This window comes from Coptis chinensis, chromosome 5 (assembly GCF_015680905.1).
Source record: "Coptis chinensis isolate HL-2020 chromosome 5, ASM1568090v1, whole genome shotgun sequence".
In the NCBI taxonomy this organism is placed as follows: Eukaryota; Viridiplantae; Streptophyta; class Magnoliopsida; order Ranunculales; family Ranunculaceae; genus Coptis; species Coptis chinensis.
In genome coordinates this window covers 88,620,479-88,645,232 of record NC_141460.1, presented here as the reverse complement: position 1 = coordinate 88,645,232, position 24,754 = coordinate 88,620,479, and the positions used below count along the sequence as shown (strand labels likewise).

Sequence of the window (24,754 nt, the reverse complement as noted above, 5' to 3'; positions counted from 1 at the left end):
TTGCTACTCTGTTCAGATGATTGGGTTAATACTGGTTCAGCCACTCTAGCTTTTTTTTTTTTTTTTTTTTTTTAAAAAAAATCTTTGGGACTCATTTCCTTTGGCAGTTCAGCAGTTCAGCTTGTAGCGAAAATGGTATCCAATTTCACGCATTAAGAAACTTGTTCATATGCCATGTGTCCTGCAATGCGCCTCTTTGTTGTCTAGAGTCCAGAATTACCAACTGGTGAATTGAGGCTAATGGTTGAGAGATAGGGAGCATATTCTGCCAAGTACATAATTTTTACATGATCTTTCAAAGTTAGAAACATAAAAATTAAATGTTAAATCCTGGTGATATGTAAGAATGTTAGAACATTCTTATTGCCCTAAGTGAAGAAGAAGAGTTCATGCAAATTTATTGCCCTAGTCAATCATACACATATCTTTAGCCGCTTGGGCAAGGTAGAAATTTAGAAATAACAGCTAAAGTTGTTTCTCCAGGTGTAATCGGTTGTCGGACACATTTCAATTGTTCATCAAAATTACCAACATTCCAACAACCAATCAGTATAATATCAATCTTCTAATCTTAAAACATAATCACTTGGGGGAAGTTCTACGTACGTGATGATGTGATGAACCACTCACAAAAATCATATAATTAGGGCCAAACAACACCAACATCATCATATTAGGGCAAAATTTTCCAACTAAGCATAAAAGGAAATCTTCTTTTTCCATTTTTTTCATCAAACCCTAATAATTAGAAAAAGTTAACAACTACATTCAATCAATAAAAATAAAACAACAGCAAAGGTAACTTGTTGATATTATAGTAAGGTATTCTCATTTAATTAGAGCTAAAAACTTTAAATCTCCTTGCACCAAATATTTATTCCCGGATAAATAAAATGGACAATACACTAATACCTCATCCACCAAATTTCTGATTCATCCATTAATATCATATAAATTACCGAATCATATATATAATAGCAAAAGATCTACCGATAGCCATGTGTGACCTTGGATCTTAACAATAACAAAATAAAGACATTAAGCATTAGCAACTCCCGGTAAGACGGTGATTGTAGAGGAGGTAAAACACCCTGCACAAAATCACCCACATATACAATGTCAACGAATTTCCGGAAGCTTGGATTGTTCTCGTGATATCCTTCAACCCATTGAGACCCTTAACAACCACATCCACGGAAACAGATACAACAACGAAACTATACTAATCCAACCATATAAATTCAGCCCATTCGGTTCCCAGTTTATCACACAAATAGATTAGGTGTTGGGGATATTTTGAGTTGTAAGATCAAGGTAAACCTATAGTCCCAAAAGTTGAGGGTCGGCTTCTTCGTGAAGCATTTTTGCAAAATGTCAGTAGTGACAAAAAAGAACTTGAAACTATAGTGAGGTCAAAACAATTCTATATTGAAAAAAAAAATATCATTCTCGCGGACAAAGAAAATCTATGTTTATAAAAAGCAAACACCGCTAAATACATGTATAAACATTACAATACCATATATATGAAAATTACTGGAACTACGTAACGGAAATAACTTAATGCTTAAAGTAAAACAATTATTAACTATTTCTCCTTTAGGATATACTTTCCCTTTTCATAATTAGCATAACAATTTCTCTTTGTCTTCCCATTTGCCTACCGGTCTGATCCAAGCATAAACAAATTTTTAGGCTAAACAGTCTTGTTCACTTAATGGACAACCTTAAGGACATTTTTCCATTGAATTTCTTTTAATAGTACATACCATGTGTGCCCATCACAGAGAATGGATAACTTGCATTGCCAGGGAAGTTCCTTTTCGGCCACCATAGTGAGGTGCAGTGTCCCAGAACTCATCACGCATCCAAATCTTCTTTTTCTCTGAGATAACCACAATAAGCAATTATTTTATTAGCGGAAGGCGCACAACATAAAATGAGAAGAATCTTCTGTTTTAGTTTTGAATGTAGACCACACATTTGAGGTCCAAAGCATCGGGGATATGGAAAAGCAAATCAATTTTACTGATTGAAGTTTCTTGAGGCCTGTGAGTGCTTGCTATGCGGGAAAGCAAATAACACTCTCAAGATAACCATAATGCAAGAAAGTAAAGTTACACCAATAAGCTTCTAATTTTTATATTACCAAAAATCAAAACATAGAAACAAAAGATTCAAAAGTTGCAGTTCATGAAAAAGAACCAAAGATCCCGAGATAAAATTTGTACTATATATATATTCGGGTTGCCACTATATTTCAAAATTTCAATAAAGTTCAGGAAATACTCAAACATACTACCTCTTGCTCAACAACTAATGCACAAACTTTCTCTCGTGTCAAGTGTTTATATATTTTCTTGCTGTCATGTGTCATTTTTGGTGAAGGGCTTGGATATTTAATGGGATAAATCAACATTATCACATTGTTATCTACACATTAATGGGTCAAAACTGAAATATGGCTTTAGATATAGCAGTCAAAATGACTTAAGTACAGGTTCACAATAGATCCAATATCTAACCTAGAATTACCCGTGAAATAAACACCATTACCAAGTGACTATAGATACGCAGTCAAAACAGCCCCAAGACCCTCAACAATCCTAACCTCAAACTGCGTGTACTGTATGAATGACTGTGATTATGTAAGATAATAATTTAAATTGATGCAAGATGTAATATTCTCACACAAAACATGACAAAAGTTTATACTTTTGCAAATGATTATTTAATTCAACCACCACTCATGCTCAAACCTCCCACTGTGAGGGCCCCATGATATAAGGCTGAGAATCTTCTTTTTTGATGATATATTGTGAAGGAACACACCCCCCAAAAATGACTACTCAGTAAGAATAGATGGTATTAAGACATTTAAGTCAGTTTCTGGTAATGCCATGACTTGGACTAAATATCCATCCTCTCTTATCTATGCAAGCTTACAACAAATATGATCATTTCAAGTGAACTATGTTAAACTACAACGATGTCCATGTCCATAGCCAATAAAACTCAAGTATGTCACCAATTCAATAAATAATAATGAATTCAATAATAATATAGCCATACAAAGCAAATCTTGAAAGTCTAACCTTCTCACCACTACCCAACCTAGGCCATCCCATAGTTATGTAACTAATGAAAGTCTAAACCTTACCATGTCTTTCAATAGTCATTATGTCATATTCAGCTCCAACATGCCATGCATGATTGTGCTATGCATTTCAAAAAAATAGTACATGAGTACTAAATGGTTCAGATTAATCAATGTGAAAGAAAGTAAATGTCACTTGCATTCGAAAAATGTAAGCAAAAGAGAATGCCTCTTCCCTCAAGTCAAGTGACCAACCTCCATAGACTATAATACCTATTTAACATGTTAAAAATGTGTTGGCCTCCTCATGAAACTCGTCCAAAAAACAAAGATGGCAGTTAACTAATGCTCAACCTTCAACCTTTATCAACACGCTGACGAGAAAAAAACACCTAAATCTATTATTCAATATAACCATTTGAAACTAAATAACCGTCCATAGTTCGACACAAATCCCATTTCCAAATCAACACGTTCGGGCTTGCTATATATTTCTTGTTACTCTGTTACAAACTACAGACTACTTTAGGAATTCTGAGGATTTATTTATTAGGGTACATACGCATCTCTCTCAAGCACTTCCATATTACTTCTAAATAGCATACCAAGTAATCAATGAAATCTTGCATCACAAACTTAATATACTAAGCATATTATATAAATTGCATGCCAGCTACCAATCAAAATGGTCTTAGTTCACCAATTTAGTTTAATCAAACTAATAATGTAATAATATCATGAGAGTCATGTGCAGGATCGCTGATCGTGTTTTTATAATTTCCCATTTTTATTATTACAGCAATACATAAGATCAACCCATGGTATATGCAAAGGGGATAAAATCTTTGAGTTACCAAATTTTCCAAGTACTCATTTCATGTATGTCACAGCCCGATTTTCTAAACAATTAAAATAAATGAATATTTGAAATATAAATATCTAAAACATCACTTGGTTTAATTGTCTAAAAACCGAGGCTATGACGGGGTGGATACAACAAGTGTCAAAACCTAAAACCCACATCATAAAGAATCTTAACAACAAAAGTCTCCAAAATTCCTCAACCATCACTTTATTAAAAGACTTTCTTCCATCCCAATAAAATATCAAACCACTCTAAGAACAACATATCTTCAACATCGGATTCTCATGTCATATGAAAAGAAAACTACGTTATTACATAATTCCAAAAGATCAGACCTAATAAACTAAACTCCCAGACTGCTCCAGGCGAGAATCCAAATCACACGCCGCGGTTCCACTGCCTTCCACCTATGTTCCCAAGAACATACCCACGTTGCCAAAACAAAGCAAACATGGGTCAGCAAAATTGAATTTGCTGGTATGAGTAGACTAACCACATATAAACATTATCATACTTTAATTATTCAAACAATCACTTTATATTATCCCATAACTTAATCATTAGCGGCTTGGAAGATAGGTAGTTCCGTCATTTTAACCGCATAATAATTCTTCCCAAGCAAGACTTCCATTATATTAACTCATTCAAATAACTCGCTTTTAATATCTAAATCATTTAATTAAAACTTACCGATATCCATTGCTATATAAGGGTAGGGAATGCGTCCCCCTCAAGACAAAATGTTATTAAGTCCTACCCCCCAAAAGAAAGTTAGAACTTCTATATAACCTTTGTAAATATTATATTAGGCATTCAAAAGAAAACCCAAACACTCACATAATCAAATTAATACCACTAACCCGCAAGGCTTAATACCTTAGTTCCTCTACAGGGCCCAAAACAATCACGGTCATTCATGACACATTCAATGAATACCCCTATATAACGCTAACGAGCCATTTATGGCACATTCAATAAATGCCCACCTAACATATGACATCATCAGTCATAAAACTCAAATCCAAAACTTTAGGCGTGGAGAGTTCTAAAAAAGTGCGATAAATTTATTTACGCATTATTGAACTTTATTTTATATATCATTTCAGAGAACGAATGAGTATCTTGATTCCTGTATTTTCGATTTACGCGTTATTAATTTTAGGGATGTCTTAGTGTCATAACGTTGCATATCATAAAATACTGCAAAATCACATAGTAGTTAATACACATACACACGTATATATAGAGGTCTTACCCTAAAGTCAAGTATGCTAATAGCCCTAGACCTATCTTAATAACCCAAATCATAATCCGAGTTAAAAGGTCAAATTGGGTCAACTGGTCAAAGTCAACCCGGGTCAACATTCAACTCGGTCAAAGTCAATCCTGGTCAAAGTCAAAGTCAACCATCATGGTCGAAGTCAAACTGTCGGTTTCCATGTTCAACAAAGTTGGGTCATAGCCATGGTTCATGGCTAAAGGTCAGGTGCATGGCTCATGGGCTCATGACTAAAGTAATGGTTCGGACCCAACTGGCCGCGCCCAAACCCAAACCTTAGAACCCAAAAGTCTCAATGTTGAAAAACCCAAATAGATCTATTTTAAGTCCTATGGACTGGCCCAAGCAATATTTAAACCGCCTAAAACACAACCGAAGTTCGCCCAAAATTTAAACTGAAACCGGCCCAACAAAACAATCTAAGTTCTGGCCCAAAGACTTAAAAGAAAATGGACCAAACCAACAAAACAAGTTAGGCCCCAACCAAAACTAAAACATTTCGGCCCAACTAACCAACCCAAAGCCCAACAATCTAAACCGGCCCAAGCCCAAACCGACCACAGTTCTTCTTTTCCACCAATTCTCTTCCTCCAAGCACCCAAAACCGACCACCACACTCCTCCACACGACCACCCCTTTCAAGCCCACGGTTTTGAACCCCTTACAAACCCATACAACTTTAACAAAAACCACAAACTCTAATATCAGTAGAATCAACCTCTTCCTCAAACTAGATCTACAATTTGGATTGCCATTAATGGCTTTTCCAAGCTCAAGCTCTTACGCCCCACCCAAGTCTAACATTTAATCCGACATCACTACCCAACCTCAAACCAACAAAAAATCCAAAACACAACTCATCAAGCCACTTAATGGCGTTCGGGCGCCATTAACGCTTTCTCAAGCTCCAACAAAGACACTCCAAATTTCCATCTCGACGTCCCCAACATCAAACCACAATACAACAGGTTTAACATCACAAGATAAAACCATAGTTTAAACAAATTAAAGGATTTCGTTCCCTTTTGTTTCTTTCTCGGCGACGCCATTGGCGCTGTTCAAAGCTTGAGCAGAGCTTCGACGCCTAAGCCGCAGACAGTTCAACAAAGAGTATTGACACCAATATCAATGTCGACAAATTATATAGACACAAGATCCGATTCGACAGCTTAAATTCCACTTTCCGAGTTTAACCGAGTTTAATCGGTTTTAATAACGGCGGTAGCTTTAACAAGTTTTCACATCAACAAGATTTTAATAATAATGACAGAAAGAGCGTAAAACCATGAGTGGAATCTTTGAACGGTAAAGTTAGGCGTGAATAGAAAAACTAATCTACTCTTTGTCAGAAGCTCTCCGATCATCAACCAGCTACCAGGAAAAACCTTCCTTTCCTTCCTTCAGTAAAACTCCCATTTTTTTCTAAAACCCTCGCTGTGTTTTTTTTCCAAAAACTCTACGTGAGAAAACTCCCCGAAAAACAAGGACAACACTTATCCATTTACCTACGGGCTTTTATCCGTCCAGAATCTTTGGATATTCTATATCTGTTTTATCTATTATCTATTTTCATTATTATCTTTATTATTATTATTATTAGGAAAACAAAGAATAAAAACACGGGGTGTTATAATGTACATCTAATATAAGTATGTAACTTTGCATATTTCCAACTCAATTCAAATGAAGAACCAAGAATTATAATTTTTTTGATAAAATTCAGCAATTCCATATGTAATACTTGGCAGTATACCAATATGGAGAAACTACTTTGAATGATAGCTAATACTTAATACATAGTTTCAACCATACTCCAGATTATGCTTTTCTAATAGCTTATGAAGTCGCAAAGTAAATCGGACCAACATTTGAGAATTATTATATCAAGAGTTTGCTTGGAAAAGTATTTCTAGACATACTAAAGTGAGAAACTCATGCCGATATTGAAACAAAAATATATATTATATCCAAAATGTGGGTGCGAGAAAAGAAGAGTGGTGCTAAGACTAAGTGTCATACCAAAGAAAACATTTCTAATTCTATAAATACATTTCCGTTATGAATCTATCCCATCATGCCAACACCAAGAGTTATGCAACTACGCCCGGGACTATTAAAAGTCGAAAGACTTGTTCCTCATCTTGACCAATATACTTATAACAATAAGCAAATCATGTTCGGACCCATAACCTATTTGTTAATGCTAGTGGAACATTGACACCTATATCAAAACATCAACCCCGAAATTTGATTCCTCATTCATCGTATCCAAGAGGTAAATAGCTTGAAATCCAACCCAATGGTATTGGTCATCTCACTAATAAGATCACTATTAGTTGTTTAAAACAATAATCAAACATCTAGTGCCGAATTAAGTTTTAGAAAAAAATTAAGAGTTATTCACTCACAGGCATGGCGGATAGTACATGTGGGTGTGGAATTTGGTCGTCTGCTTTTAGCGAAGAACATTTGCTATAGTGAATAGGATTATCACTACATTCTTGCAACCTGATTAATGCAAAATGAATAACAAACTTAGCATACTAATACGCGCATAAACATTTATCCCCACTATAAAATTTGGCCAGTACCCATTATATACCTTGATTGCTCAAGCATAGTAATCTTCTCTCTCATCAAATGCAACTCCTCAATCAACTGCGTTTCGCTAACCTACCACCAAAGAAACCCAACTAAGAAATCAACAAAAATTTAAACCTTTTAAAATCATAAAATAACATTAGGGAGGATATATAAATATAAATATACCATGTGCTTCTCGCATTTTTTTTTATACTCTTCCAACTCTTCTAAAGCATTCTTCAACTCATCTTCGATATCAAGAACACAAACCTCAAACCTCTTTAGCCCTTTCATCATCGCTTCATTAGCAAATTCCATCAACGCTTCTCGATCACGATCATAAAGCAAACACTCTTTCTCCCATCTTGTACACTAGTTCAAAAGATTAGTACACTCAAGAGCCAACCGACTCTCCTCCACAAATTTCTTCAATGCTAGTGCACTTTGACTCGCTTTTAGACTAAATAAAAAGTCAAACAAAATAAAATTATATATAAAAAGAATTAAGTTTAATTATATAGACAAAATAAAAATAAAAAGGTACTACTAACCCTAGCATGGTCGATTCTTTGGTCTTTTTCTTTTAATCTGGAATGTAAAAGAAAATACGGGTCTTGAAGACGTTTTCTTGCTTCTTCAGAGGCACAGAGTTTTAATTCAAGTGTGTTTGTGGAAATAAGGAGACCTAAAGAGAAATCGATTGATTCTTTAATGAACTCAGTTCTGATCATAAGATACAACAAATTATAGAAGATACAGACAAACATGACGATTTCACTTGGTCCCACTCTATTCCTTATTTGAAACCTCGTCTTCTAGTTAAAATTTTTCTACATGTATCAATATCTTCACTAATAACAAAGATGCCAAACCTCCACTCAATGACTGGTATATAATGAAAATTTCTAAAATATCAGTTTTGGAGGCATCTGATAATTTACATCCAGGAACGGTAGTTTGTTCTATGTCACAACTTAAGGAAGTGGGACGAAACTATAAAGTCTAATATAGCTAACCTAGTAACCTGGTACTAATAATACCGTATTATCGAATATGAACAAAGTCAGGAAAAACCCGAAATGAAAATTCGCAATGCACTGTCCAGAAGATATGCAAGAGCCATTATTACCTAGTAAGAAATCTGTGGTTTCTGTAGGATTACCACCACTGCAGACACTGGATTAAGTAGTAGAACCGCCAATGTGCAACACATTCAAATCTAGAAATTTATTGTCATCAGATGCATTTCAAGCAGTGCAATATATCTCTCCGCTAAAAAGGAATATAGTCTCTTCACCATTATACGTAGAAGAAAGAAATAAAAAATATTAATCTTCCCCGTCTTTTATTATTGGAGCCTGTGCTGGACCAGTTTGGTTATATTGATTGATTACCCTAAATATCTACAGTGGGCATGCCAGTGCTCGTAATATAGATTCTGTGACACCCTTTTTGAACCATTTAGAAGATTTCACGAAAGCCCATTGTTGAATTTCTAGTTTCAGGTTGCAATTTTCGTATACAAATTGTGAAGTCTGACTAATAAGGAACTTTAAATGTCTCTCACTCGGTCCTTTGACAAACTTGTGGAACATGGTTCCTTCAAGATAAGTACTTCACATGGCAGGTTAACTATTGGTGGGTCATCTACTTCGGAATTCAAGCCTGTAGAGCTTCAGTATGCCCAAGCTGGGTCTGTGTTCTAGATCAGCTCTAAAGAACTCAACGATAAATGATAGATTAACAGTTATGTTAAAGTTAAAAAGAGGAAAAAGCTCACATGAACCAATGACAACGAAGACAAAGAAGCCAAGCACGATGGGTGTAACTGGATAGTCAGCCCCTTTCTTTGCAGTTGTTTCGGGCAATGCTGTTCTTCTCAAACTTCTCCACCTTCCTATCTGCAAGACGCCTTGAAGTTGTCTACAAAAATTTTGATATCCGGTAATCCGATCTTAATTCAACGACATAAAATAGTATAGAGAATTAAATGAAACTGGAACCGGGTGGCGCCCCATAAAAGGGTGGAGGCTGATCAATTATGCGTTGCCGTTTAAGACCCAAATCACGCCCATCGCCACCATCACCATATTTCCTTCAGAAACAAATAAAAAAAGAAAAAGAGAGAGCGCAAACTCAATATTCACCTGAATATGATCATTGGGGTCGATGACATTTGCAATGCCATTGGCAAAAGGTTATGAAACTACAATAATGTTGATAAGGTTATTGCAATAGTTTGATTGATAAATAGAGGGCTTGAAGGGATGACCTCAGTTTAAGAATGGAGATAAGATTTAAGAAAGAAGTTTTTATCTACTTATCTATTTTGGGTTTTTATATATTTTGGGCTATGAACAATTGAAATCGCGACAAAAAAAGCGTAGAATTCATTTTTTTTAAGTAAAATCTGATGTGTCAGTGTGAGAGGAAAAAAAGGGACTTACGTGGGTCACTGGGAGCATTCTCAACTACTCGGTATTGTATTAATGGTCTTTGATTCTGGTGGAAAAAATGAAATACACGCATTTTATACTCATAAAAAACGAACAAACAGAAAACCACAAAACTCAAGAAAGAAAAAATAAAGTCTATCCTCCCCAAACTCTCTCTCTCTCCCAAAAAATTGATGGTTGCCATTCTGCCAACATCTCTCAAATCTCTCAAGACGATTGCAAAGTGCAACTAAAATTTTGATTTCACTACCAAACTTCCTCCCCTTTCAACCAGGTATGTCTTTCAGATCGTTTTTTTGTTTGCATAATGATAATAATCAGGAAGAACGGGAGGAAAAGGAAGCCAGAATTGATTTGTAAGTTTGAATTTGTTTTTCCCTTGATTAGATCCCTATGATCATGCCTTTTTCGATCTAATCTCAAGATGTGTAATTTGGTGTCTAATGAGTGATAAGAAGATGTGGCAAGTCTCATCCTTCTTATAATCACTTTTTTGGATTGCATTCTACATGTCACAGTCAATTACGTAGTGGAGATTGCATAGCTTTGTTAAATTTATGACATTGAAGACAAAAATAGGTCATGATTTCAGCAATGCCAAATACGGCCTTATAGTTGTTTTTATGAACTGATTTAGAACAACACCAAAGGCTTGATATAAGACTGATGACAGGGTCAAAGAGATTTTATATCTACGATAGCATCTGCAATTTCCGATTAGAACCCAGACCACCGAAGACCCATCTAAGCTTCAATATGCTACAATCGATACCACAACCATATATATATATGACTTTAAAAAGTTGACTTTTGAGGAAAGAACTGGACAGAGTCCTCAAGCAGCCAAGTAGCTGTGAATTCATAGCATTTGACAATTTTTGTCCCATTTGTTGTGGTGAGTACACTTTATACGTAGAGTTTTATCTTGAAAACTTCGTACCTCAAATCTATTCTTCTATGGAGTTGACCCTTTTCCAGTATTTTATGTATATACTGTTTTTTTTCTTATGACCCTCGAGTCATGGCACAAGACTCTGATTTTTCCAAACCACTTCATCCATTTGGATTCATCATCTGCATCTCTGGAGTCAACTTAAGCTTCATACACAACTTAACCAAAACATAAATTGACGTTATATAAGTAACTTATGTGAGCTCTAAAGGTGCCGATGTGGGAGATGACTTCAAGAAATGGTTTGAGCTCATCGTGCATGAGGGGACATAAATCAAATTCAGTGCGAATGTTGAGGGTCTGGGGTGGATCCTCTGTCATTTCTTGAAGTCCTGTGACGACGGCCCTATTTGGTGTACTTCAAGATCAGAAAGCAACATATATTGGTGCATACCACTATGTAAGTCCTGTCATGAAGGCCCTATTAGTCAAAGGAAAGGAGAAAAGGGTTGTTCTGGTGTTATAAATAAATGGCTTTGACCATGTGTGTTTCTGTAAGTGAAGGGAAAAGTAATGTTTTGTTTTGAGTTTTGAAATTTCAGGGGAGTTATTAGATTTAAAAGTGAACTAGGGGTGTCATTTGTGGGGGTGATTTTGTTGTTAAGTGATGCATTAAAATTGTTTTATGGAAAAAAAAATCTTTAGTCAAACTGCTAACTCTATTTGAATTGGAGTTTATTCGTCCATCTGTCCATGTCAAACTTGGTACATCAACTGAAAAAGGTAAATTTTGAAATCAATGGAGCACATTCTTATAGAGTAGCATGCAAATTTTGGTTATGCATAAGATGTTTCCACTTTCCAGTGCCTTTCCTATTAATTATTTAATTTGCTTCTGCAAGGAGATTTTCTCTAAAAGTTTTTACTTACTATTGAATTTGCTTCTGCAAGAAGATTTTCCCATTTTAGTAGTTGATACTTGATAGTCTTTACTTCTACCTAATTTACTTCTACTCCTTTGTTCTCTTTCAAGCTTAATTGTGTTCTCAAGCTTTCTTTTCCAAGCTCAAGAAATTTAGTTCCAGTTAATGTCAAGAAGTCCAACTTCATCTATATATACTAGCATTTACACACAAGTTCGCTTCCATCAACTACTTCATCATTTGTTTTCTGAACTTTTTCTCTACTCCAAGTTTGATGATGACGAGCCTGTGTTATAAGCATTACAAAAACTCCTTCACAGATTTTCTCTTGCTATTATCTGTTCTATGTTTCTCTAATGGGTGCTTCATTATTTCATATAATTTGGTAGAGTACCCATGTTCTGATGTGTAAATGAAATTTCTTTGGTTGTATGGTGATTGATGGCTGTCATGAAAGCTGGTCAGAACAAGTAACAGTGGAGGTAATAAGTTGGCATGGGTAGTTTGGGACCATATAGGGAGGGAATATCTAAAGGGAGGGCAGATGCTTTTCTTCTGTATAGTTATTCTGGTCCAGGGAATGGAGAACTGTTGATATGATCTTTCTGCCAATGTGGTGGTTTATGGATTATTTTACAAATGCTTAGTAATGCATGATTTCCACCAAAATGAAACAGGTTGTGAGATGTTTGTCTGCAATGCAAGTTTCTTATGATGATTCAGCTATGCAAGCTTTTGCTGGATTGCATCCAAGGGGGTGTATTATACTCAGCTATGATGATTCAGCATCCAACTCAGCACTCCAGATCAGCTTCAGTCATTGCAAACTCTGACGTGACAACTATAAACAGATCTAACAGAAAGTTAGTCACAGCTTTCCATATAAATAGATGTATGAACATAAGAATGATAAGCAATGACGATGAGATCATAAATCTTATGCTTCCTCTTTTTCTTAAGTTCTCTCATTTACTGTGTAGTATTCGGCTATCCGCTCACTTATAACTTATTTTTCAGGAAGAGAAAAAGTGATATTTTGATTAGAAATAAATAACAAAAGTGTCTATCGATAGATTAGTCTTTTTTATCAGTCAAATTTTGTATGGTGTTTTCAGAACAACCTTCACGGGTTTCACCAGGGCTTTCAGGGCTATGTTTTTTGGGCCTGACCTATAATTTTTTTGTTAAGTTGACAGTTATTTTTTCCTTATAATCAACCATCATATTAAAACTTAAACTTGGAACTAAAAAACTGACTGTACAGGAGTGGTGTGGTGTGGTGCAGCACAAGGATATGGTTCCTGAACACTCATTTGTAACCAGGATAGCTGCGGGCAAATTAGCTACACAAGATAATATTGAGATTTCTTACAATTGATATTTTTCATAAAAAAGTCAAACGCAATCAATAGCATTGCATCCTCAAGGTTTGCTTATCTTATTGGTACTAACCAAGTTTTGGAATTCCAGTTGATTGGTTGCAGGATTCGGGTGTTGTGGCAAGGTACTATTCTCACTTAAAATTGTGTGATATGGGTTTTTGGTCCATGTGTGAGAAAGCCATTTATTCTTATTGCGCCTAGCAAGTTTTTTGAGAATAAGTTGCAAAGAAAAAATAGTTATTAGGGACTTGGAAGAGAACAATTTGAACCTGCAACGAAAGGTATAAAAAGGAAAGGGACCTTAAATTATATTGCTTAATATATTGTACTTATCATTTATTTTATATATTTTGCTTTGGAATCTTATATTGTTTCTATCAGGGTTTTCTCATGTGTTTTCTCCATTGGATTGCTTTGCTAAATGGTTTGCAGTTGAAGTTTGAAGTTTGAACAATTTTGATACTTCAAATGCTTATAGCCTTATACATACATTACCATGTTTCTTGGTTGTTTGCAGATTGAATTGATTAAACATACCCAAACCCAAAATTTAGCTGGTTGGTGCTCTTTAGATTTGGAAAAACATCTCTACTCATTATATGAAACTCGCATTTCTAGATTTAATCAATGTGAGTTCACAGTCATCACATTTTTTGTCCAATATCTTAATGTTTAAGAGCATTTGATTTTCTACAATGTAGAGCCAATTAATTATGGAATCAATGATCCCCGCCTTGCTATTGCTTCTGTAGAACAATTTCAAATCATAGGTAACTCCAAAGGTTTTTTTTTTTGTTTCCTTTGATTATTTGAGCTAGATGTTTAGTGAAGTGTATGACCAATCACGTCAAAGATGCATTTATGGTGAATATATCTTCTTAGTTTTGTTGAATATACCCCCTGAAATAAAAATTTCAGACACAGAGACGGAGCATAAAGTCTCAGTGCAGAACGCCATAACCCTCCCTCTAACGAACTGCTTCCTGTGAGTAGTATTATGAACACCAGGCACCGTCTTGGCTTTCCTGATGTTTTGGTATTTATGATTCTTATAGCTCTCAGTCAAATTCTTAGGAAAAGGCAATAAGGATACATCGATTGTATTGCTACGGTAGCACAGTAGTCTCAAATATTTTTATACAAAGTCATCTTGGTTATTATTAAACCAAGAAATGTTTGATATAGATTGGCACTTATGAAGGACCCTAATTATGTAGTATGTTGTGTAGATGGTGAAGTTTTGCAAGATGTTTGGTTGAGGCTTTGTGGTGTTGAGTCTGGAGAGATCGAGTTGAAGCTAAAGTGGATCGACAATGCTTCTCTTTTCTATGCAGACCCTAAAATGTAGGTGCTATCGAAAAATAGGATTTAGAAGTAGTGTAGATGGTGTGATACCGAGTTGCATGCACAATACATTGTCTATTTATGTAGTAAGTACAACACAAATTGGATATTCTTTAACTGTGCCACAACAGATAAACCTAGCACATTCATTCCTAAATTATATTAGTGGAGCTAACGATGTAGTTATAAGAAGCAAATACAAGGATTACATTGATTCGGTTCACCATTTGTTGGACCTATCATGATTACTTTGAAGAATTTGGAGGAAAGCAACTAATCAATACCATGTTCTAACCATAATGCAGAGCTGACACACCCTGCCAGTGGAAGTTGCAGTAGGTTGGTAATGTGAACCGATTAACCTTTTGACTGTTGTTTATGCCATTTGCAAGATCAACAGGTATATGCATGGGGATTCAGTCCAGGCCTTAACATCGAGTTAAACAAAGTTGCATAAAGATAAAGATCTGAAAAGAAGAGTCTATTTCTCCATTTCTCTTCTCTATGAGCTCTGGGATTGCAGGAGCAAGCTAGCCTAGAATGGAGAACAATGATATATCACCAAAACCCATTTTGTAGATCATTGGTTTTAATAGTGCAAGATGTTCGGATGTTTTTAATAAGGATCGTTGGAAGCTCAGATTTATAAACCTAGCCAGCTATGCATTCTTTTAGATACTTGGTCACCTCCTATCTCACCATGGGCTAAAGTAATTATTGATGCTGGAATTGACAGGTTTGGTAGTAAAGCTGCAACAGGAGCAATATGTCGTACAACTGATGGAATTATATTAGAAGCAACATTTATGAGATTTCAAGAAGAAGCAACCTAAAGCTTTAAGTGCTGAAGTAGTTGCTTTGTTAGCTTTGAAATTTGGTCGTTTTGTTGTTTTTGAAGGCTTAAAGTGATACCATATATTATGCAATGTACTTAATCATAAGATCATCCACTATTAAGATGATTAATTTGGAAGACATGGAGTTGGTGGTCAAAAGAAACAAATTCATATCTGATTGGAGACAGCTCAGGGAATTATTGGTTTTCATTTTTTTTTATTGGCTGATTGGTTTTCTTTACAAGGTGTTGGACATTTCTTAAGAATGTTGTAATGAGGGTTGTTAATATATTCTAGGGGAAATTCATACCATTGTCACGTTTGAGCTCTATACAAGTACGTACAAATGAGTGTTGTTAATATATTCCAGGGGGGATAACGCATGGGTTGGCGAATCATAGTGGGGATTGCTGAAGGATAGGTTGTATGAATGGCTTGCATTCATTACTGAAGGACCATGTATTCTGAAGGATGAAGGCTCTTGGTTTTGAATGGGTATGGATCAAATAATTGTTGTAGGCGTAAGTCCCAATTTTAGAGATGGACACGGAAGGACATCACTTCATTGTGCAGTGTATCATGGGAGGTTACTTTACTAAGAGGAAAACTCTTTGTCAATTTCACTATGGTGAGTTCTTTTTTATGTCATTTTCATACGTGTTGAATCTTTTTAGTTATTTTTTTGTATGTGAGGTGTATTAACTGACTTGGCATGCCCTTTTTTATTGTTGAGTTGAAATTTTAGAGATTTTACTATCCAAGTGTTTGATGCATGTTCATCATCAACAACACCCACATGTTTTGCATCAACAACAACAGCACCCGCATTCTCAGCAGGGATCAATGGTTCACCCACCAATGCACGACGTTTTTCCCCTCGATGCACAAGTGTAAACAGACGATGGCCATAGTAGAATATAATAAAGGGGAGAGGGCAAAGACAACAACAAGTGATGAGGATGAACCCAGTTTTACTGAAGGTGGTGTAGATGGGCATGGTGAATCAGGTAGAGGGAAGAAAGGGGGGCCACCATGGTAGAGGATGAAGTGGAATGATACAATGGTGATACTTCTGATCACTGTAGTTTCTTACATGGGTGAGGATGCTGCTGCTGCTAAATGTAGCAATGGGGGAAGAAAATATGCAATTATGCAAAAGAAGGGGAAGTGGAAGTCAGTCTCGAAAGTCATGGCCGAAAGGGGATATTATGTATCACCTCAACAGTGTGAAGACAAGTTCAATGACCTCAACAAGAGATACAAGAGACTCACAGACATCCTTGGAAGGGGCACTTCATGTAAGGTTGTTGAAAATCCTGCACTTTTAGATATGATGGGCCACCTTTCGGAGAAAGCTAAGGAGACTGTTAGGAAGAGATGTGCTCATACCACAATGGAAACAGACTGCATCTCCTTCCTGATCCATCATTGCAGCGGTCCTGCAACCGCCCCCTCGAAGCGAGAGAGAGGATGATGAAATGCTTGATACAAGAAAGAACCAACAAGATGATGTTGGCGACGGCGATCAAGACGCCGACAAAGGACGCGACCATGATGACGAGCCCGAGGAGAATCATGATAATGGGGCCATGTTTGGGTTTCAAGGCGGTTTTGCAAAGAGGATGAAGTAGGGGCATGACCATGAAGATGTGAGTTTGGAAACCCCTTAACTTCGATTGTGACAAAAGATCTTATCCTCACCCACGTAACACCCCCGTCGACATGAATCAAATGCTCTCGGAAGGTAGTAAAACGGCTTGGTTACGTATAATGGATAAAGTCCGCTCACTTCAGTTGGAAGAACAGAAGTTGCAGATTCAGGCATAAATGTTGGAGCTAGAGAAGCAGCGGTTCAAGTGGCAACGGTTTAGCAGGAAAAAATATCGAGAACTGGATAAACTGAGGATTGAAAATGAGCGGATGAAACTTGAAAATGAGTGTATGGCATTAGAATTGAAACGGAAGGAACTAGAAGCTGGCTATAACTGACAGATACAAGGCATCATATTATACACATGGGCTGAGAAAAATAACTTTTTAATTTTCTGTACATCAATGGAGGATGGCAACTCATGTATATATCTTATATATTCCCAAATTTGCTCAAAAGTCTTGGAAGGGCAAATATATGTGTTGTGGGTTTTAAAAATGTGATATTACTCAATGGTGTGCATTATAGAAAATATTGTTTCCTTTTTATATTCGTGTATGTGGTTGTAGCATTTGAATATGTTAATTGTAGTTTCGATTTGGTGCGTCTCATGATTGAATTTCTAGCAAATTTGAGTGAGTTGGCTAGGCTTAGATCACCATATATTATACAATGTACCATCATTGAACCTTGATATTGTTGTGTTAAGGTTGTAGTATTATTCTTTTATATTAATATATGTATCTATCAGAGCAAGTCTAATGGAAGCTATATGAGCTGCTAAAGGCAAATATAGCATCTCAACCACAAAAATGTCATTTCAATGGGACTGCTAAAAGGGTATTAAATTTGAGCATTTTTTTGTATGCCTGCAATTTTTTGTATGGCCAGAATGTCATGTTGCTAGAACCAACAACATTTGAACAGTAATTGATGGGATCAGTGCAACTCCCAATCTTTAGGTCTAGAGAAAATCCGCGACGCAAGCATTCGCCAGAAAGTGCTGCTAGGTCCCATACTCCTTCATCGTCAACCTGACAACTTATTACAACAGGAATAATAATAACCCAAAACTAAAAATAAAAACTTTCGTCAAAACCCTTCAAAAAGATTAGAAAAATATAAACCCTTCAAACAAAGTATACATATATTATAACCAATGAATCATTAGCTATCAATATACATATATTATTTATTCAAGTGGACTTTAGGTTTTTGAGTCATTAACTGTATATGTAGCAAGTCCGGCCGGGCTGGGCCGGGCCAAATGGCTAGATTTCAACTAAAAATTGGGCTTCAATGGGAAGTTTTACACGTGTAATAAAATACTTAATCAAAGACCATTAATACTGAGTAGTTGAGAATGCTCCCAGTGACCCACGTCAGCCCCCTTTTTTTCTCTTAGACTGACACATCAGATTTTACCTAAAAAAATGAATTCTACGCCCTTTTTTACGCCATTTTTTTTGCGATTTCAATTGTTCGTAGCCCAAAATACATAAAAACCCAAAATAGACAAGTAGATAAAAACCTCTTTCTTAAATCTTATCTCCATTCTTAAATTTTATCTCCATTCTTACTCCGTTCTTAAATCTTATCTCCATTCTTAAACAAAAGAAAACCTGAAAAGTGAGAGCCCCGGTAAGTTACTTTTTGTGATCCTTAGGGAAAATCAGCTATATGTCAACAGGGAAAAGTGCTCTTTTGCTCACTCAAAAGGAGATCAAGTTTCTCGGCAACGTCATTGGTGGAGGCAAAACGCTTTAGAGGCCCAAAATAACGGCACACGATTTGGAGTGGAGCCGTACTTTATAGCTTGGCACTTGATTTGAGACCGACGCTTCTGAACAAGGTATAACTATCAACTCCAAACCCCCCTTGGTGAAAATCTTTCATTACTGTTTTATGATTATTACAACTATTAAATTAGAACACGTTCTAAGATAATAGTGTCAAATTTACTGTTTGTCGATTTGGTTGTCTACAGAGCTCATTGAATTCTCCGCTCCGTTCAAAACTCTGTTCAAGTTTGTCAAGTCAAGTAGGGGAATAAAACCGCCTCACGGCTCTGGGAATACAGCAGAAATGGATGGATAATTTAGATCTCCTGGGTTAGCGAATGAACGTCGGCAAGATCGATTGGATGATTTGGTAAAGGCTCTCAGTTGCGTCGGGGTTAGCTTTTGTGTGCACAGGAAGTTCAAGTAATCGTCTGACCCAATATCATAAATTAGGCCAGGGTGAAGAGCTCTTGACGGGTTTATATGGCCAGCTCCATGGTCGAATGGATTTGAAGGCGCGTTTGTTGAAGCATCTTTCAATGGGTCAAAGGTATTATCATGGATATAAGCTGTAGTCATCAATGCTGATTTGATTGTAGCAGGACTCCATTCTGGGTGTCTTGCCTTGAGCAAAGCTGCAACACCACTAACATGAGGACATGACATAGACGTTCCTGACAAGATGTTAAACTTCACTTTCCTGTGATCTGTTAGCAGAACGGATGGCCCTATTTTCTCCGTCTAAGCAGCAAGGATGTTCACACATCACACCAGGTGCAACAAGATCGGGCTTCAGAATTTCTAACGTCAGGAAGTTGGGTCCTCTCGATGAGAATGCTGCTACTATAGGCGAAGGCCGAATGCCCAACTTCGTCCCCAAGAAAGCTAGAGTTGCTGTTGGTCGTGGGTTGGTCAGGGCGTACTGCTTAATCATTTTTCCTGCCGTTGCTCCAACTGCTATTGCTGGTACAAGATGGCTATCTGCAACCAGCTCCTCTCCATTTTCAGCAGTGTTGGCCAATATCATGCCCACTCCCCCTGCATCCTTCACTACCTGCCCTTTATGTACTCTCGGACTGATGCCTCTGTCACATATCACAATCTTCCCAGTCACAACAGCTGGATCCATGGCTCCCTCAAGACACATGGAGGTTGGGTCAGGGCTGCTCGAGTTGGTACCCAAATACACTAACGAATACACTAACGGGTATTACCTCTGTGTTGATAGATTGATCCGGCCTCTGTAGAGTGAAACACCCGACAATGTTCTTCTACTCCCTAGCTTCACAACAGATGGGAAATCTCTATCCATTGTGCTGGCTCCGACTGTGGTGATCCATGGAGACACATTCATGAGAGTAATCGGATCTGGCCCTCCATTTCCAGCTGAACAGGAAACGAATACACCATTTTCCATTGCTCCAAAAGTCGCCACTGCTAAGCTATCATGGCTGTAAGAGGTGGCGCCATGATATCAAGTACTGCTTGATCGACAGCAGATAAAATGTCTGAACTAGATTGATGAGTAGAACTCAGAAAAGAAATTTACTGCTCATTGAGATTGAGTTGCTGCAGTTATTCGATGCTTCATTCTTGCAAAGGCCTGACCGCCGAGTCACCTCACCTTTTATTCTTGCTGTTCAGGTAAAATATAAATATACATAGGAAGGTTGTAATTATTAAAAGTCATTTTGACAATTACCTTAATGTTAGATTGTCAGAAACAAAGATTATCCTATTCATTTAACAATTAATCTGGGAATTTAGAAGTGGTAAATGACATGAGATGAGGGACACCTAACTTATTCATTTGAAGTGAAAAATGGCCTAAGGTATTATCTGAATTTTAATAATTAAGCAAAGGAGCATAAAATAATGGTACTAAGAATGAGAAGACAAATCAAACATGGCATTTTGGTGGCAAAATTATGAGGAGCAATGTGAATGTCTGGATGAGATAGTAACAATTTGAACTATTGTTTAAGGTGTGCGATGAAGAAGTTGTAAAGCTTCTTCTCGGTACCAACATTGATGTAAATGAAACAGACAGAGAAGGAAACTCCGCCTGCATTGCTACCTCAAGCACTGCTCCAATACTAAGATTCCCAGGTTTGGTGAATTTTATGTCTCAAGTGCATTGCTATCGGAATAGCAGTTCATAGTTAAAAATCTCTGCATGAGGGACACATATTTTTCTTATCTTGTTAAGATTGTGGCGTTTGCTTAATGATAATCGTAGGATTTCATTTTCGCATTCAAACGATGGAGCCAATGTGAGCTAGAGAAACAAGTTGGGGACCCCCTCCACCTTGCCGCTTCAAAGTGGTTATTTCCAAGCACTCCGGGTATAAGGGACTGCTCCCTCCGGTAGTCTTTTGCCCCGTACTTGGACAAGTCATACAAATATTCTAATACATTGAAATTGAAAATCGTGTTCGTTATCCCAAATATGTTCCGGATCCTCCTCCTAAAAGATCCGCATGCGTTGATGCAATTCGTAAACTCAAGAACCAAAGAATAACCTTTCATGTAAACCCTATTCCTATTCCTATTCCACGCTTTATCCGACCCTTTGAAGAATTGCGAAAGGGAGATTCTCAAGGCCTTGACTTCTCCGGGCGGAGATGGTACCGGTGAGATCGAGAATCTGCCCTTGCCAAGATGTGTTGAAGACATCACGACTTAAACACGACTTAGGTAGACTTCAAGAGTCTGTTAAGCCAAGATGATGGGGTGGCAATGGGTGGAGAAGGAAAAAGCAAAGACATCAAGTAAGTAACAACATCATTATCAACTATTTAAGCTATATATATAAGATCTACTTTCATGACAATAATATCAACTTTCTACAAGAGATTAAAATCTGACATATGCCCATACCTTGAGTTGGCTCAACTTTCCGTTTTTTGAATGGAGGATCTCTCTTTGGTTTATGGGTTGTCCTTCTTGAATTTATTAGCAAAACGTATAAATGTTGTTGATCAGGGTAAAATTAAATAAAAGAGGGCGTTAATGAGGCTGGGAGTAGGAATCACAAGATACACCAGAATCTTTAAGATACCGCACAGGAGTAGCTCAGTAACTACTACTCTTTCAGGGGGGTTCTGTACTGCAAGCCTCAACTTTGATCAACTCTATAAATTTTGTGTGGACGACTTTTTAAGCAAAGTACTGATTTTATTGTATTTTGATTTCTGGCATGGTTATTAAAGGTATTGTGGTTAAAACTGCATAGAGAGAGGTGAAGAAGTCTAACACAATCCAAAACGTGAGAACTGAATTTTCAAAACTGGAAGGTATATCTATGGTAAATCTGAAGAGTCTGTTGCGGGAGATTGGCTTCAGAATGAGCAAATGGTTGTTGATTATGACATAAAGAATGGCTCAATCATTAGTGTCTTTCTGGATTCAGGATTCCGAACAAAAATACATATAAAGATGTTGCAGATTGGGAAGCCAATAACACTTGATGTGGATATGAGGGACACAGTCCTTACTATCAAGTGCAGGATACAGAACAAGGAGGGTATCTCTGTTGGCCAACAAGAGCTTTTCTACTTAGGAGAAGAAGTGGATGATGGTCGAACGATTGCAAGTTATAACATTGAGGGAGGGTCAACAATTTATGCAGTCTTTCGTTTGGGAGATACAATGCTAATATCGGTTACTACTGAAAAAAATAGAACTTTTAGTCTTAAAGTGAAAAGATGGTTTACGGTTTTGAATGTCAAGTTCCTGATTGTAAGCATGTTGGAGATCCCAATTGGCAAACAGAAACTCTGGCTTGACAAGGTGGAGCTGGAGAATGATATGACTTTAGCAGACTTACATTTTTCAGAAGGACAGACATTGAATTTGAGGAGTGATAGCATGCAAATATTCATTAGGGTGCCTTTAGGTAAATTGATTAATTGCAGAGTGGATGGATCTTATACCGTTCAAAATGTGCAAGAAATGATTGAAGAGCAGGAGGGAATACATATAAGGTCGTAAAGGCTCATCTACACAGTCGCGATGTAGCTTGAGCCTTCATACCGCTTTGGACGACTACAATATTAAGGAAGACACCACACTTTATTTGGTTCTTCGTCTATGTGGGTGTTAGATAAAGATAATTGTTAATCTTCTGGTTGGATTAGTTGATTTGATAGAAGGTATTGTACGTTTTAGCATATTGTTCTTATTGCTTAGAAGCTTTTTAGAATTTTATTTCTATGCAATTTAAAAATGTATGTATTTTAATTTTATATATTAGCAGTAGTTGTAGTTAATTTTAGTAGTTAAATACATTTATTTTTATTTTTATTTTTTAAATTTTAGTTTCATTTTGCGTACATTAGAGATGTGTTATGTATCGGGTTCGGTGCACTCCACGTGCGCTTATGACATGGTGGGATGATATTAAAAAAGTTGGTGCACTTGACCATGCTAGAGATGTAATTCTAGCGATTTTTTTTTTATAGTTAAACTTTGGTATTTGGACTCAAGTTTTAGTAGATTGTTTAATTTCTTTGACACTCATAGGCCACATTATTAGCATGGCTTTCAAAAAGTAAAAAAATTACATAATAAGCAATTAGTGTTGTAATATATTATGAGGCTTCAAATGGGGTATATAACGGTGCATTTAGATTGATTGTTTTATTCAGTTTTTTTTTTATAATGGATCGCTACCAAGTGCTACTCTTCTCAACCATGCCTAAATTCTTAGAAAGAGAGCTGGAAACAATTATGGTAGCCGTGTATTTTGGAACCACGATGAGATATACTCGGTGATGGTTAGTTTAATTGGATTGAGGGAGTATTGAACATTGTCGATAATCGGGTTCTTTGTAATTATAAATTAGAGTGCCATCTACTGGATGTTCCTAATTAGTATTCCCATTACCATATGATTCTCCAGCCTCATAAGGTATTAACATATTGATGTAAGAATGGCATTTTTATCCTTTAAGTGAAACTGATTTATTAGCATCTTAAAAGGATAGACTACAACTCCCTATATCAATAGTATACGGTATTGCCTGAGATCATAAAATATGATAGCTATAAATTTATCAGTGGTCTTGATGAAGATAAATGGAGAATTTGCGTGAATTTGAGGAATTACATTTTTTTTTTTTAATTTTGAATTGTGGATTGGTAGAACAAAAGAGACATAATTCTATGTTACTCCATTTGTTTAAAAAATAATTTCAGGATATAAAGGGGTTCAAGGTTCCTCCTTAGATTACGCTTTTCATCTCATTTAGAAATGTATGGAACCCCTGTCCAACATTATTTAATTTTCTATTTTCAAGTGAAGTTGAAGTAAAATTTTTAGACGACTTCTCATTTCCAAGGCAAATATAGCTATTCTAACATAAATTACTGTTTCAGGTCATGTGGATGGCACCCCGACTAAGTTTGAACTTGGATATTTTCATGTCTAGCAGGATTCAAGGTTCCTCCTTAGATTGTGTTTTTCATTTCATTTAGTGATGTATGCAACTCCTGTACGACAAAATGTAATATTCTATTTCCAAATGAATTTCCATGAAAATTTTCGAGCAGCTTATAATTTCTGGAAAATACAACTATTCCAACAGTATGATTATTGTTTCATGTCACGTGGATGTGCCACCTGTTTAATTTGAACTTAGCCTTACCCACTCTCTCAATGCCT

General features: G+C 36.5%; 1 protein-coding gene and 2 pseudogenes across 6 annotated transcripts; 1 reads left to right on the top strand and 2 right to left on the bottom strand.

Annotated features, from left to right (window-relative positions):
* Positions 1–1,454: 1,454 nt before the first annotated feature.
* On the bottom strand, positions 1,455–10,302 carry LOC147499826 (uncharacterized). Of its 5 annotated transcripts, none has more exons than XM_086561592.1 (7): positions 10,272–10,302; positions 9,605–9,919; positions 8,954–9,043; positions 8,011–8,196; positions 7,844–7,914; positions 7,650–7,749; positions 1,455–1,885 (listed from the first exon to the last, which is right to left on the bottom strand). In XM_086561592.1, the coding sequence occupies exons 4-7, from the start codon at positions 8,140–8,142 to the stop codon at positions 1,715–1,717; spliced, it is 474 nt and encodes a 157-aa protein (XP_086417718.1). In that variant the 5' UTR covers positions 8,143–8,196; positions 8,954–9,043; positions 9,605–9,919; positions 10,272–10,302; the 3' UTR covers positions 1,455–1,714. The 5 variants fall into 5 exon arrangements, with proteins under 5 accessions (XP_086417718.1, XP_086417719.1, XP_086417717.1 ...); XM_086561593.1 differs by lacking the exon at positions 10,272–10,302 and adding an exon at positions 9,972–10,235 and having other exon boundaries at positions 9,605–9,747; XM_086561591.1 differs by lacking the exon at positions 10,272–10,302 and having other exon boundaries at positions 8,011–8,284; positions 9,605–10,235.
* Positions 10,303–16,115: 5,813 nt separating this feature from the next.
* Positions 16,116–17,856, top strand: LOC147499825 (uncharacterized; annotated as a pseudogene). Its single transcript, XR_015196096.1, has 2 exons — positions 16,116–16,285; positions 16,403–17,856. The product of XR_015196096.1 is annotated as an uncharacterized LOC147499825 (transcript).
* Positions 17,857–19,218: 1,362 nt separating this feature from the next.
* Positions 19,219–21,158, bottom strand: LOC147499824 (subtilisin-like protease SBT1.3 pseudogene; annotated as a pseudogene).
* Between the last annotated feature and the right edge of the window lie 3,596 nt (positions 21,159–24,754).

Excerpts from the sequence above, each read along its gene's own strand:
- LOC147499826 (XM_086561592.1), bottom strand. The coding sequence starts at position 8,142 with ATGGAATTTGCTAATGAAGCGATGATGAAAGGGCTAAAGAGGTTTGAG. Across the intron at positions 7,915-8,010 it reads AAAAATGCGAGAAGCACATG|GTTAGCGAAACGCAGTTGAT; the intron begins GTATATTTATAT and ends CTTTGGTGGTAG. Across the intron at positions 1,886-7,649 it reads ATGTACTATCCGCCATGCCT|AGAAAAAGAAGATTTGGATG; the intron begins GTGAGTGAATAA and ends TGGTTATCTCAG.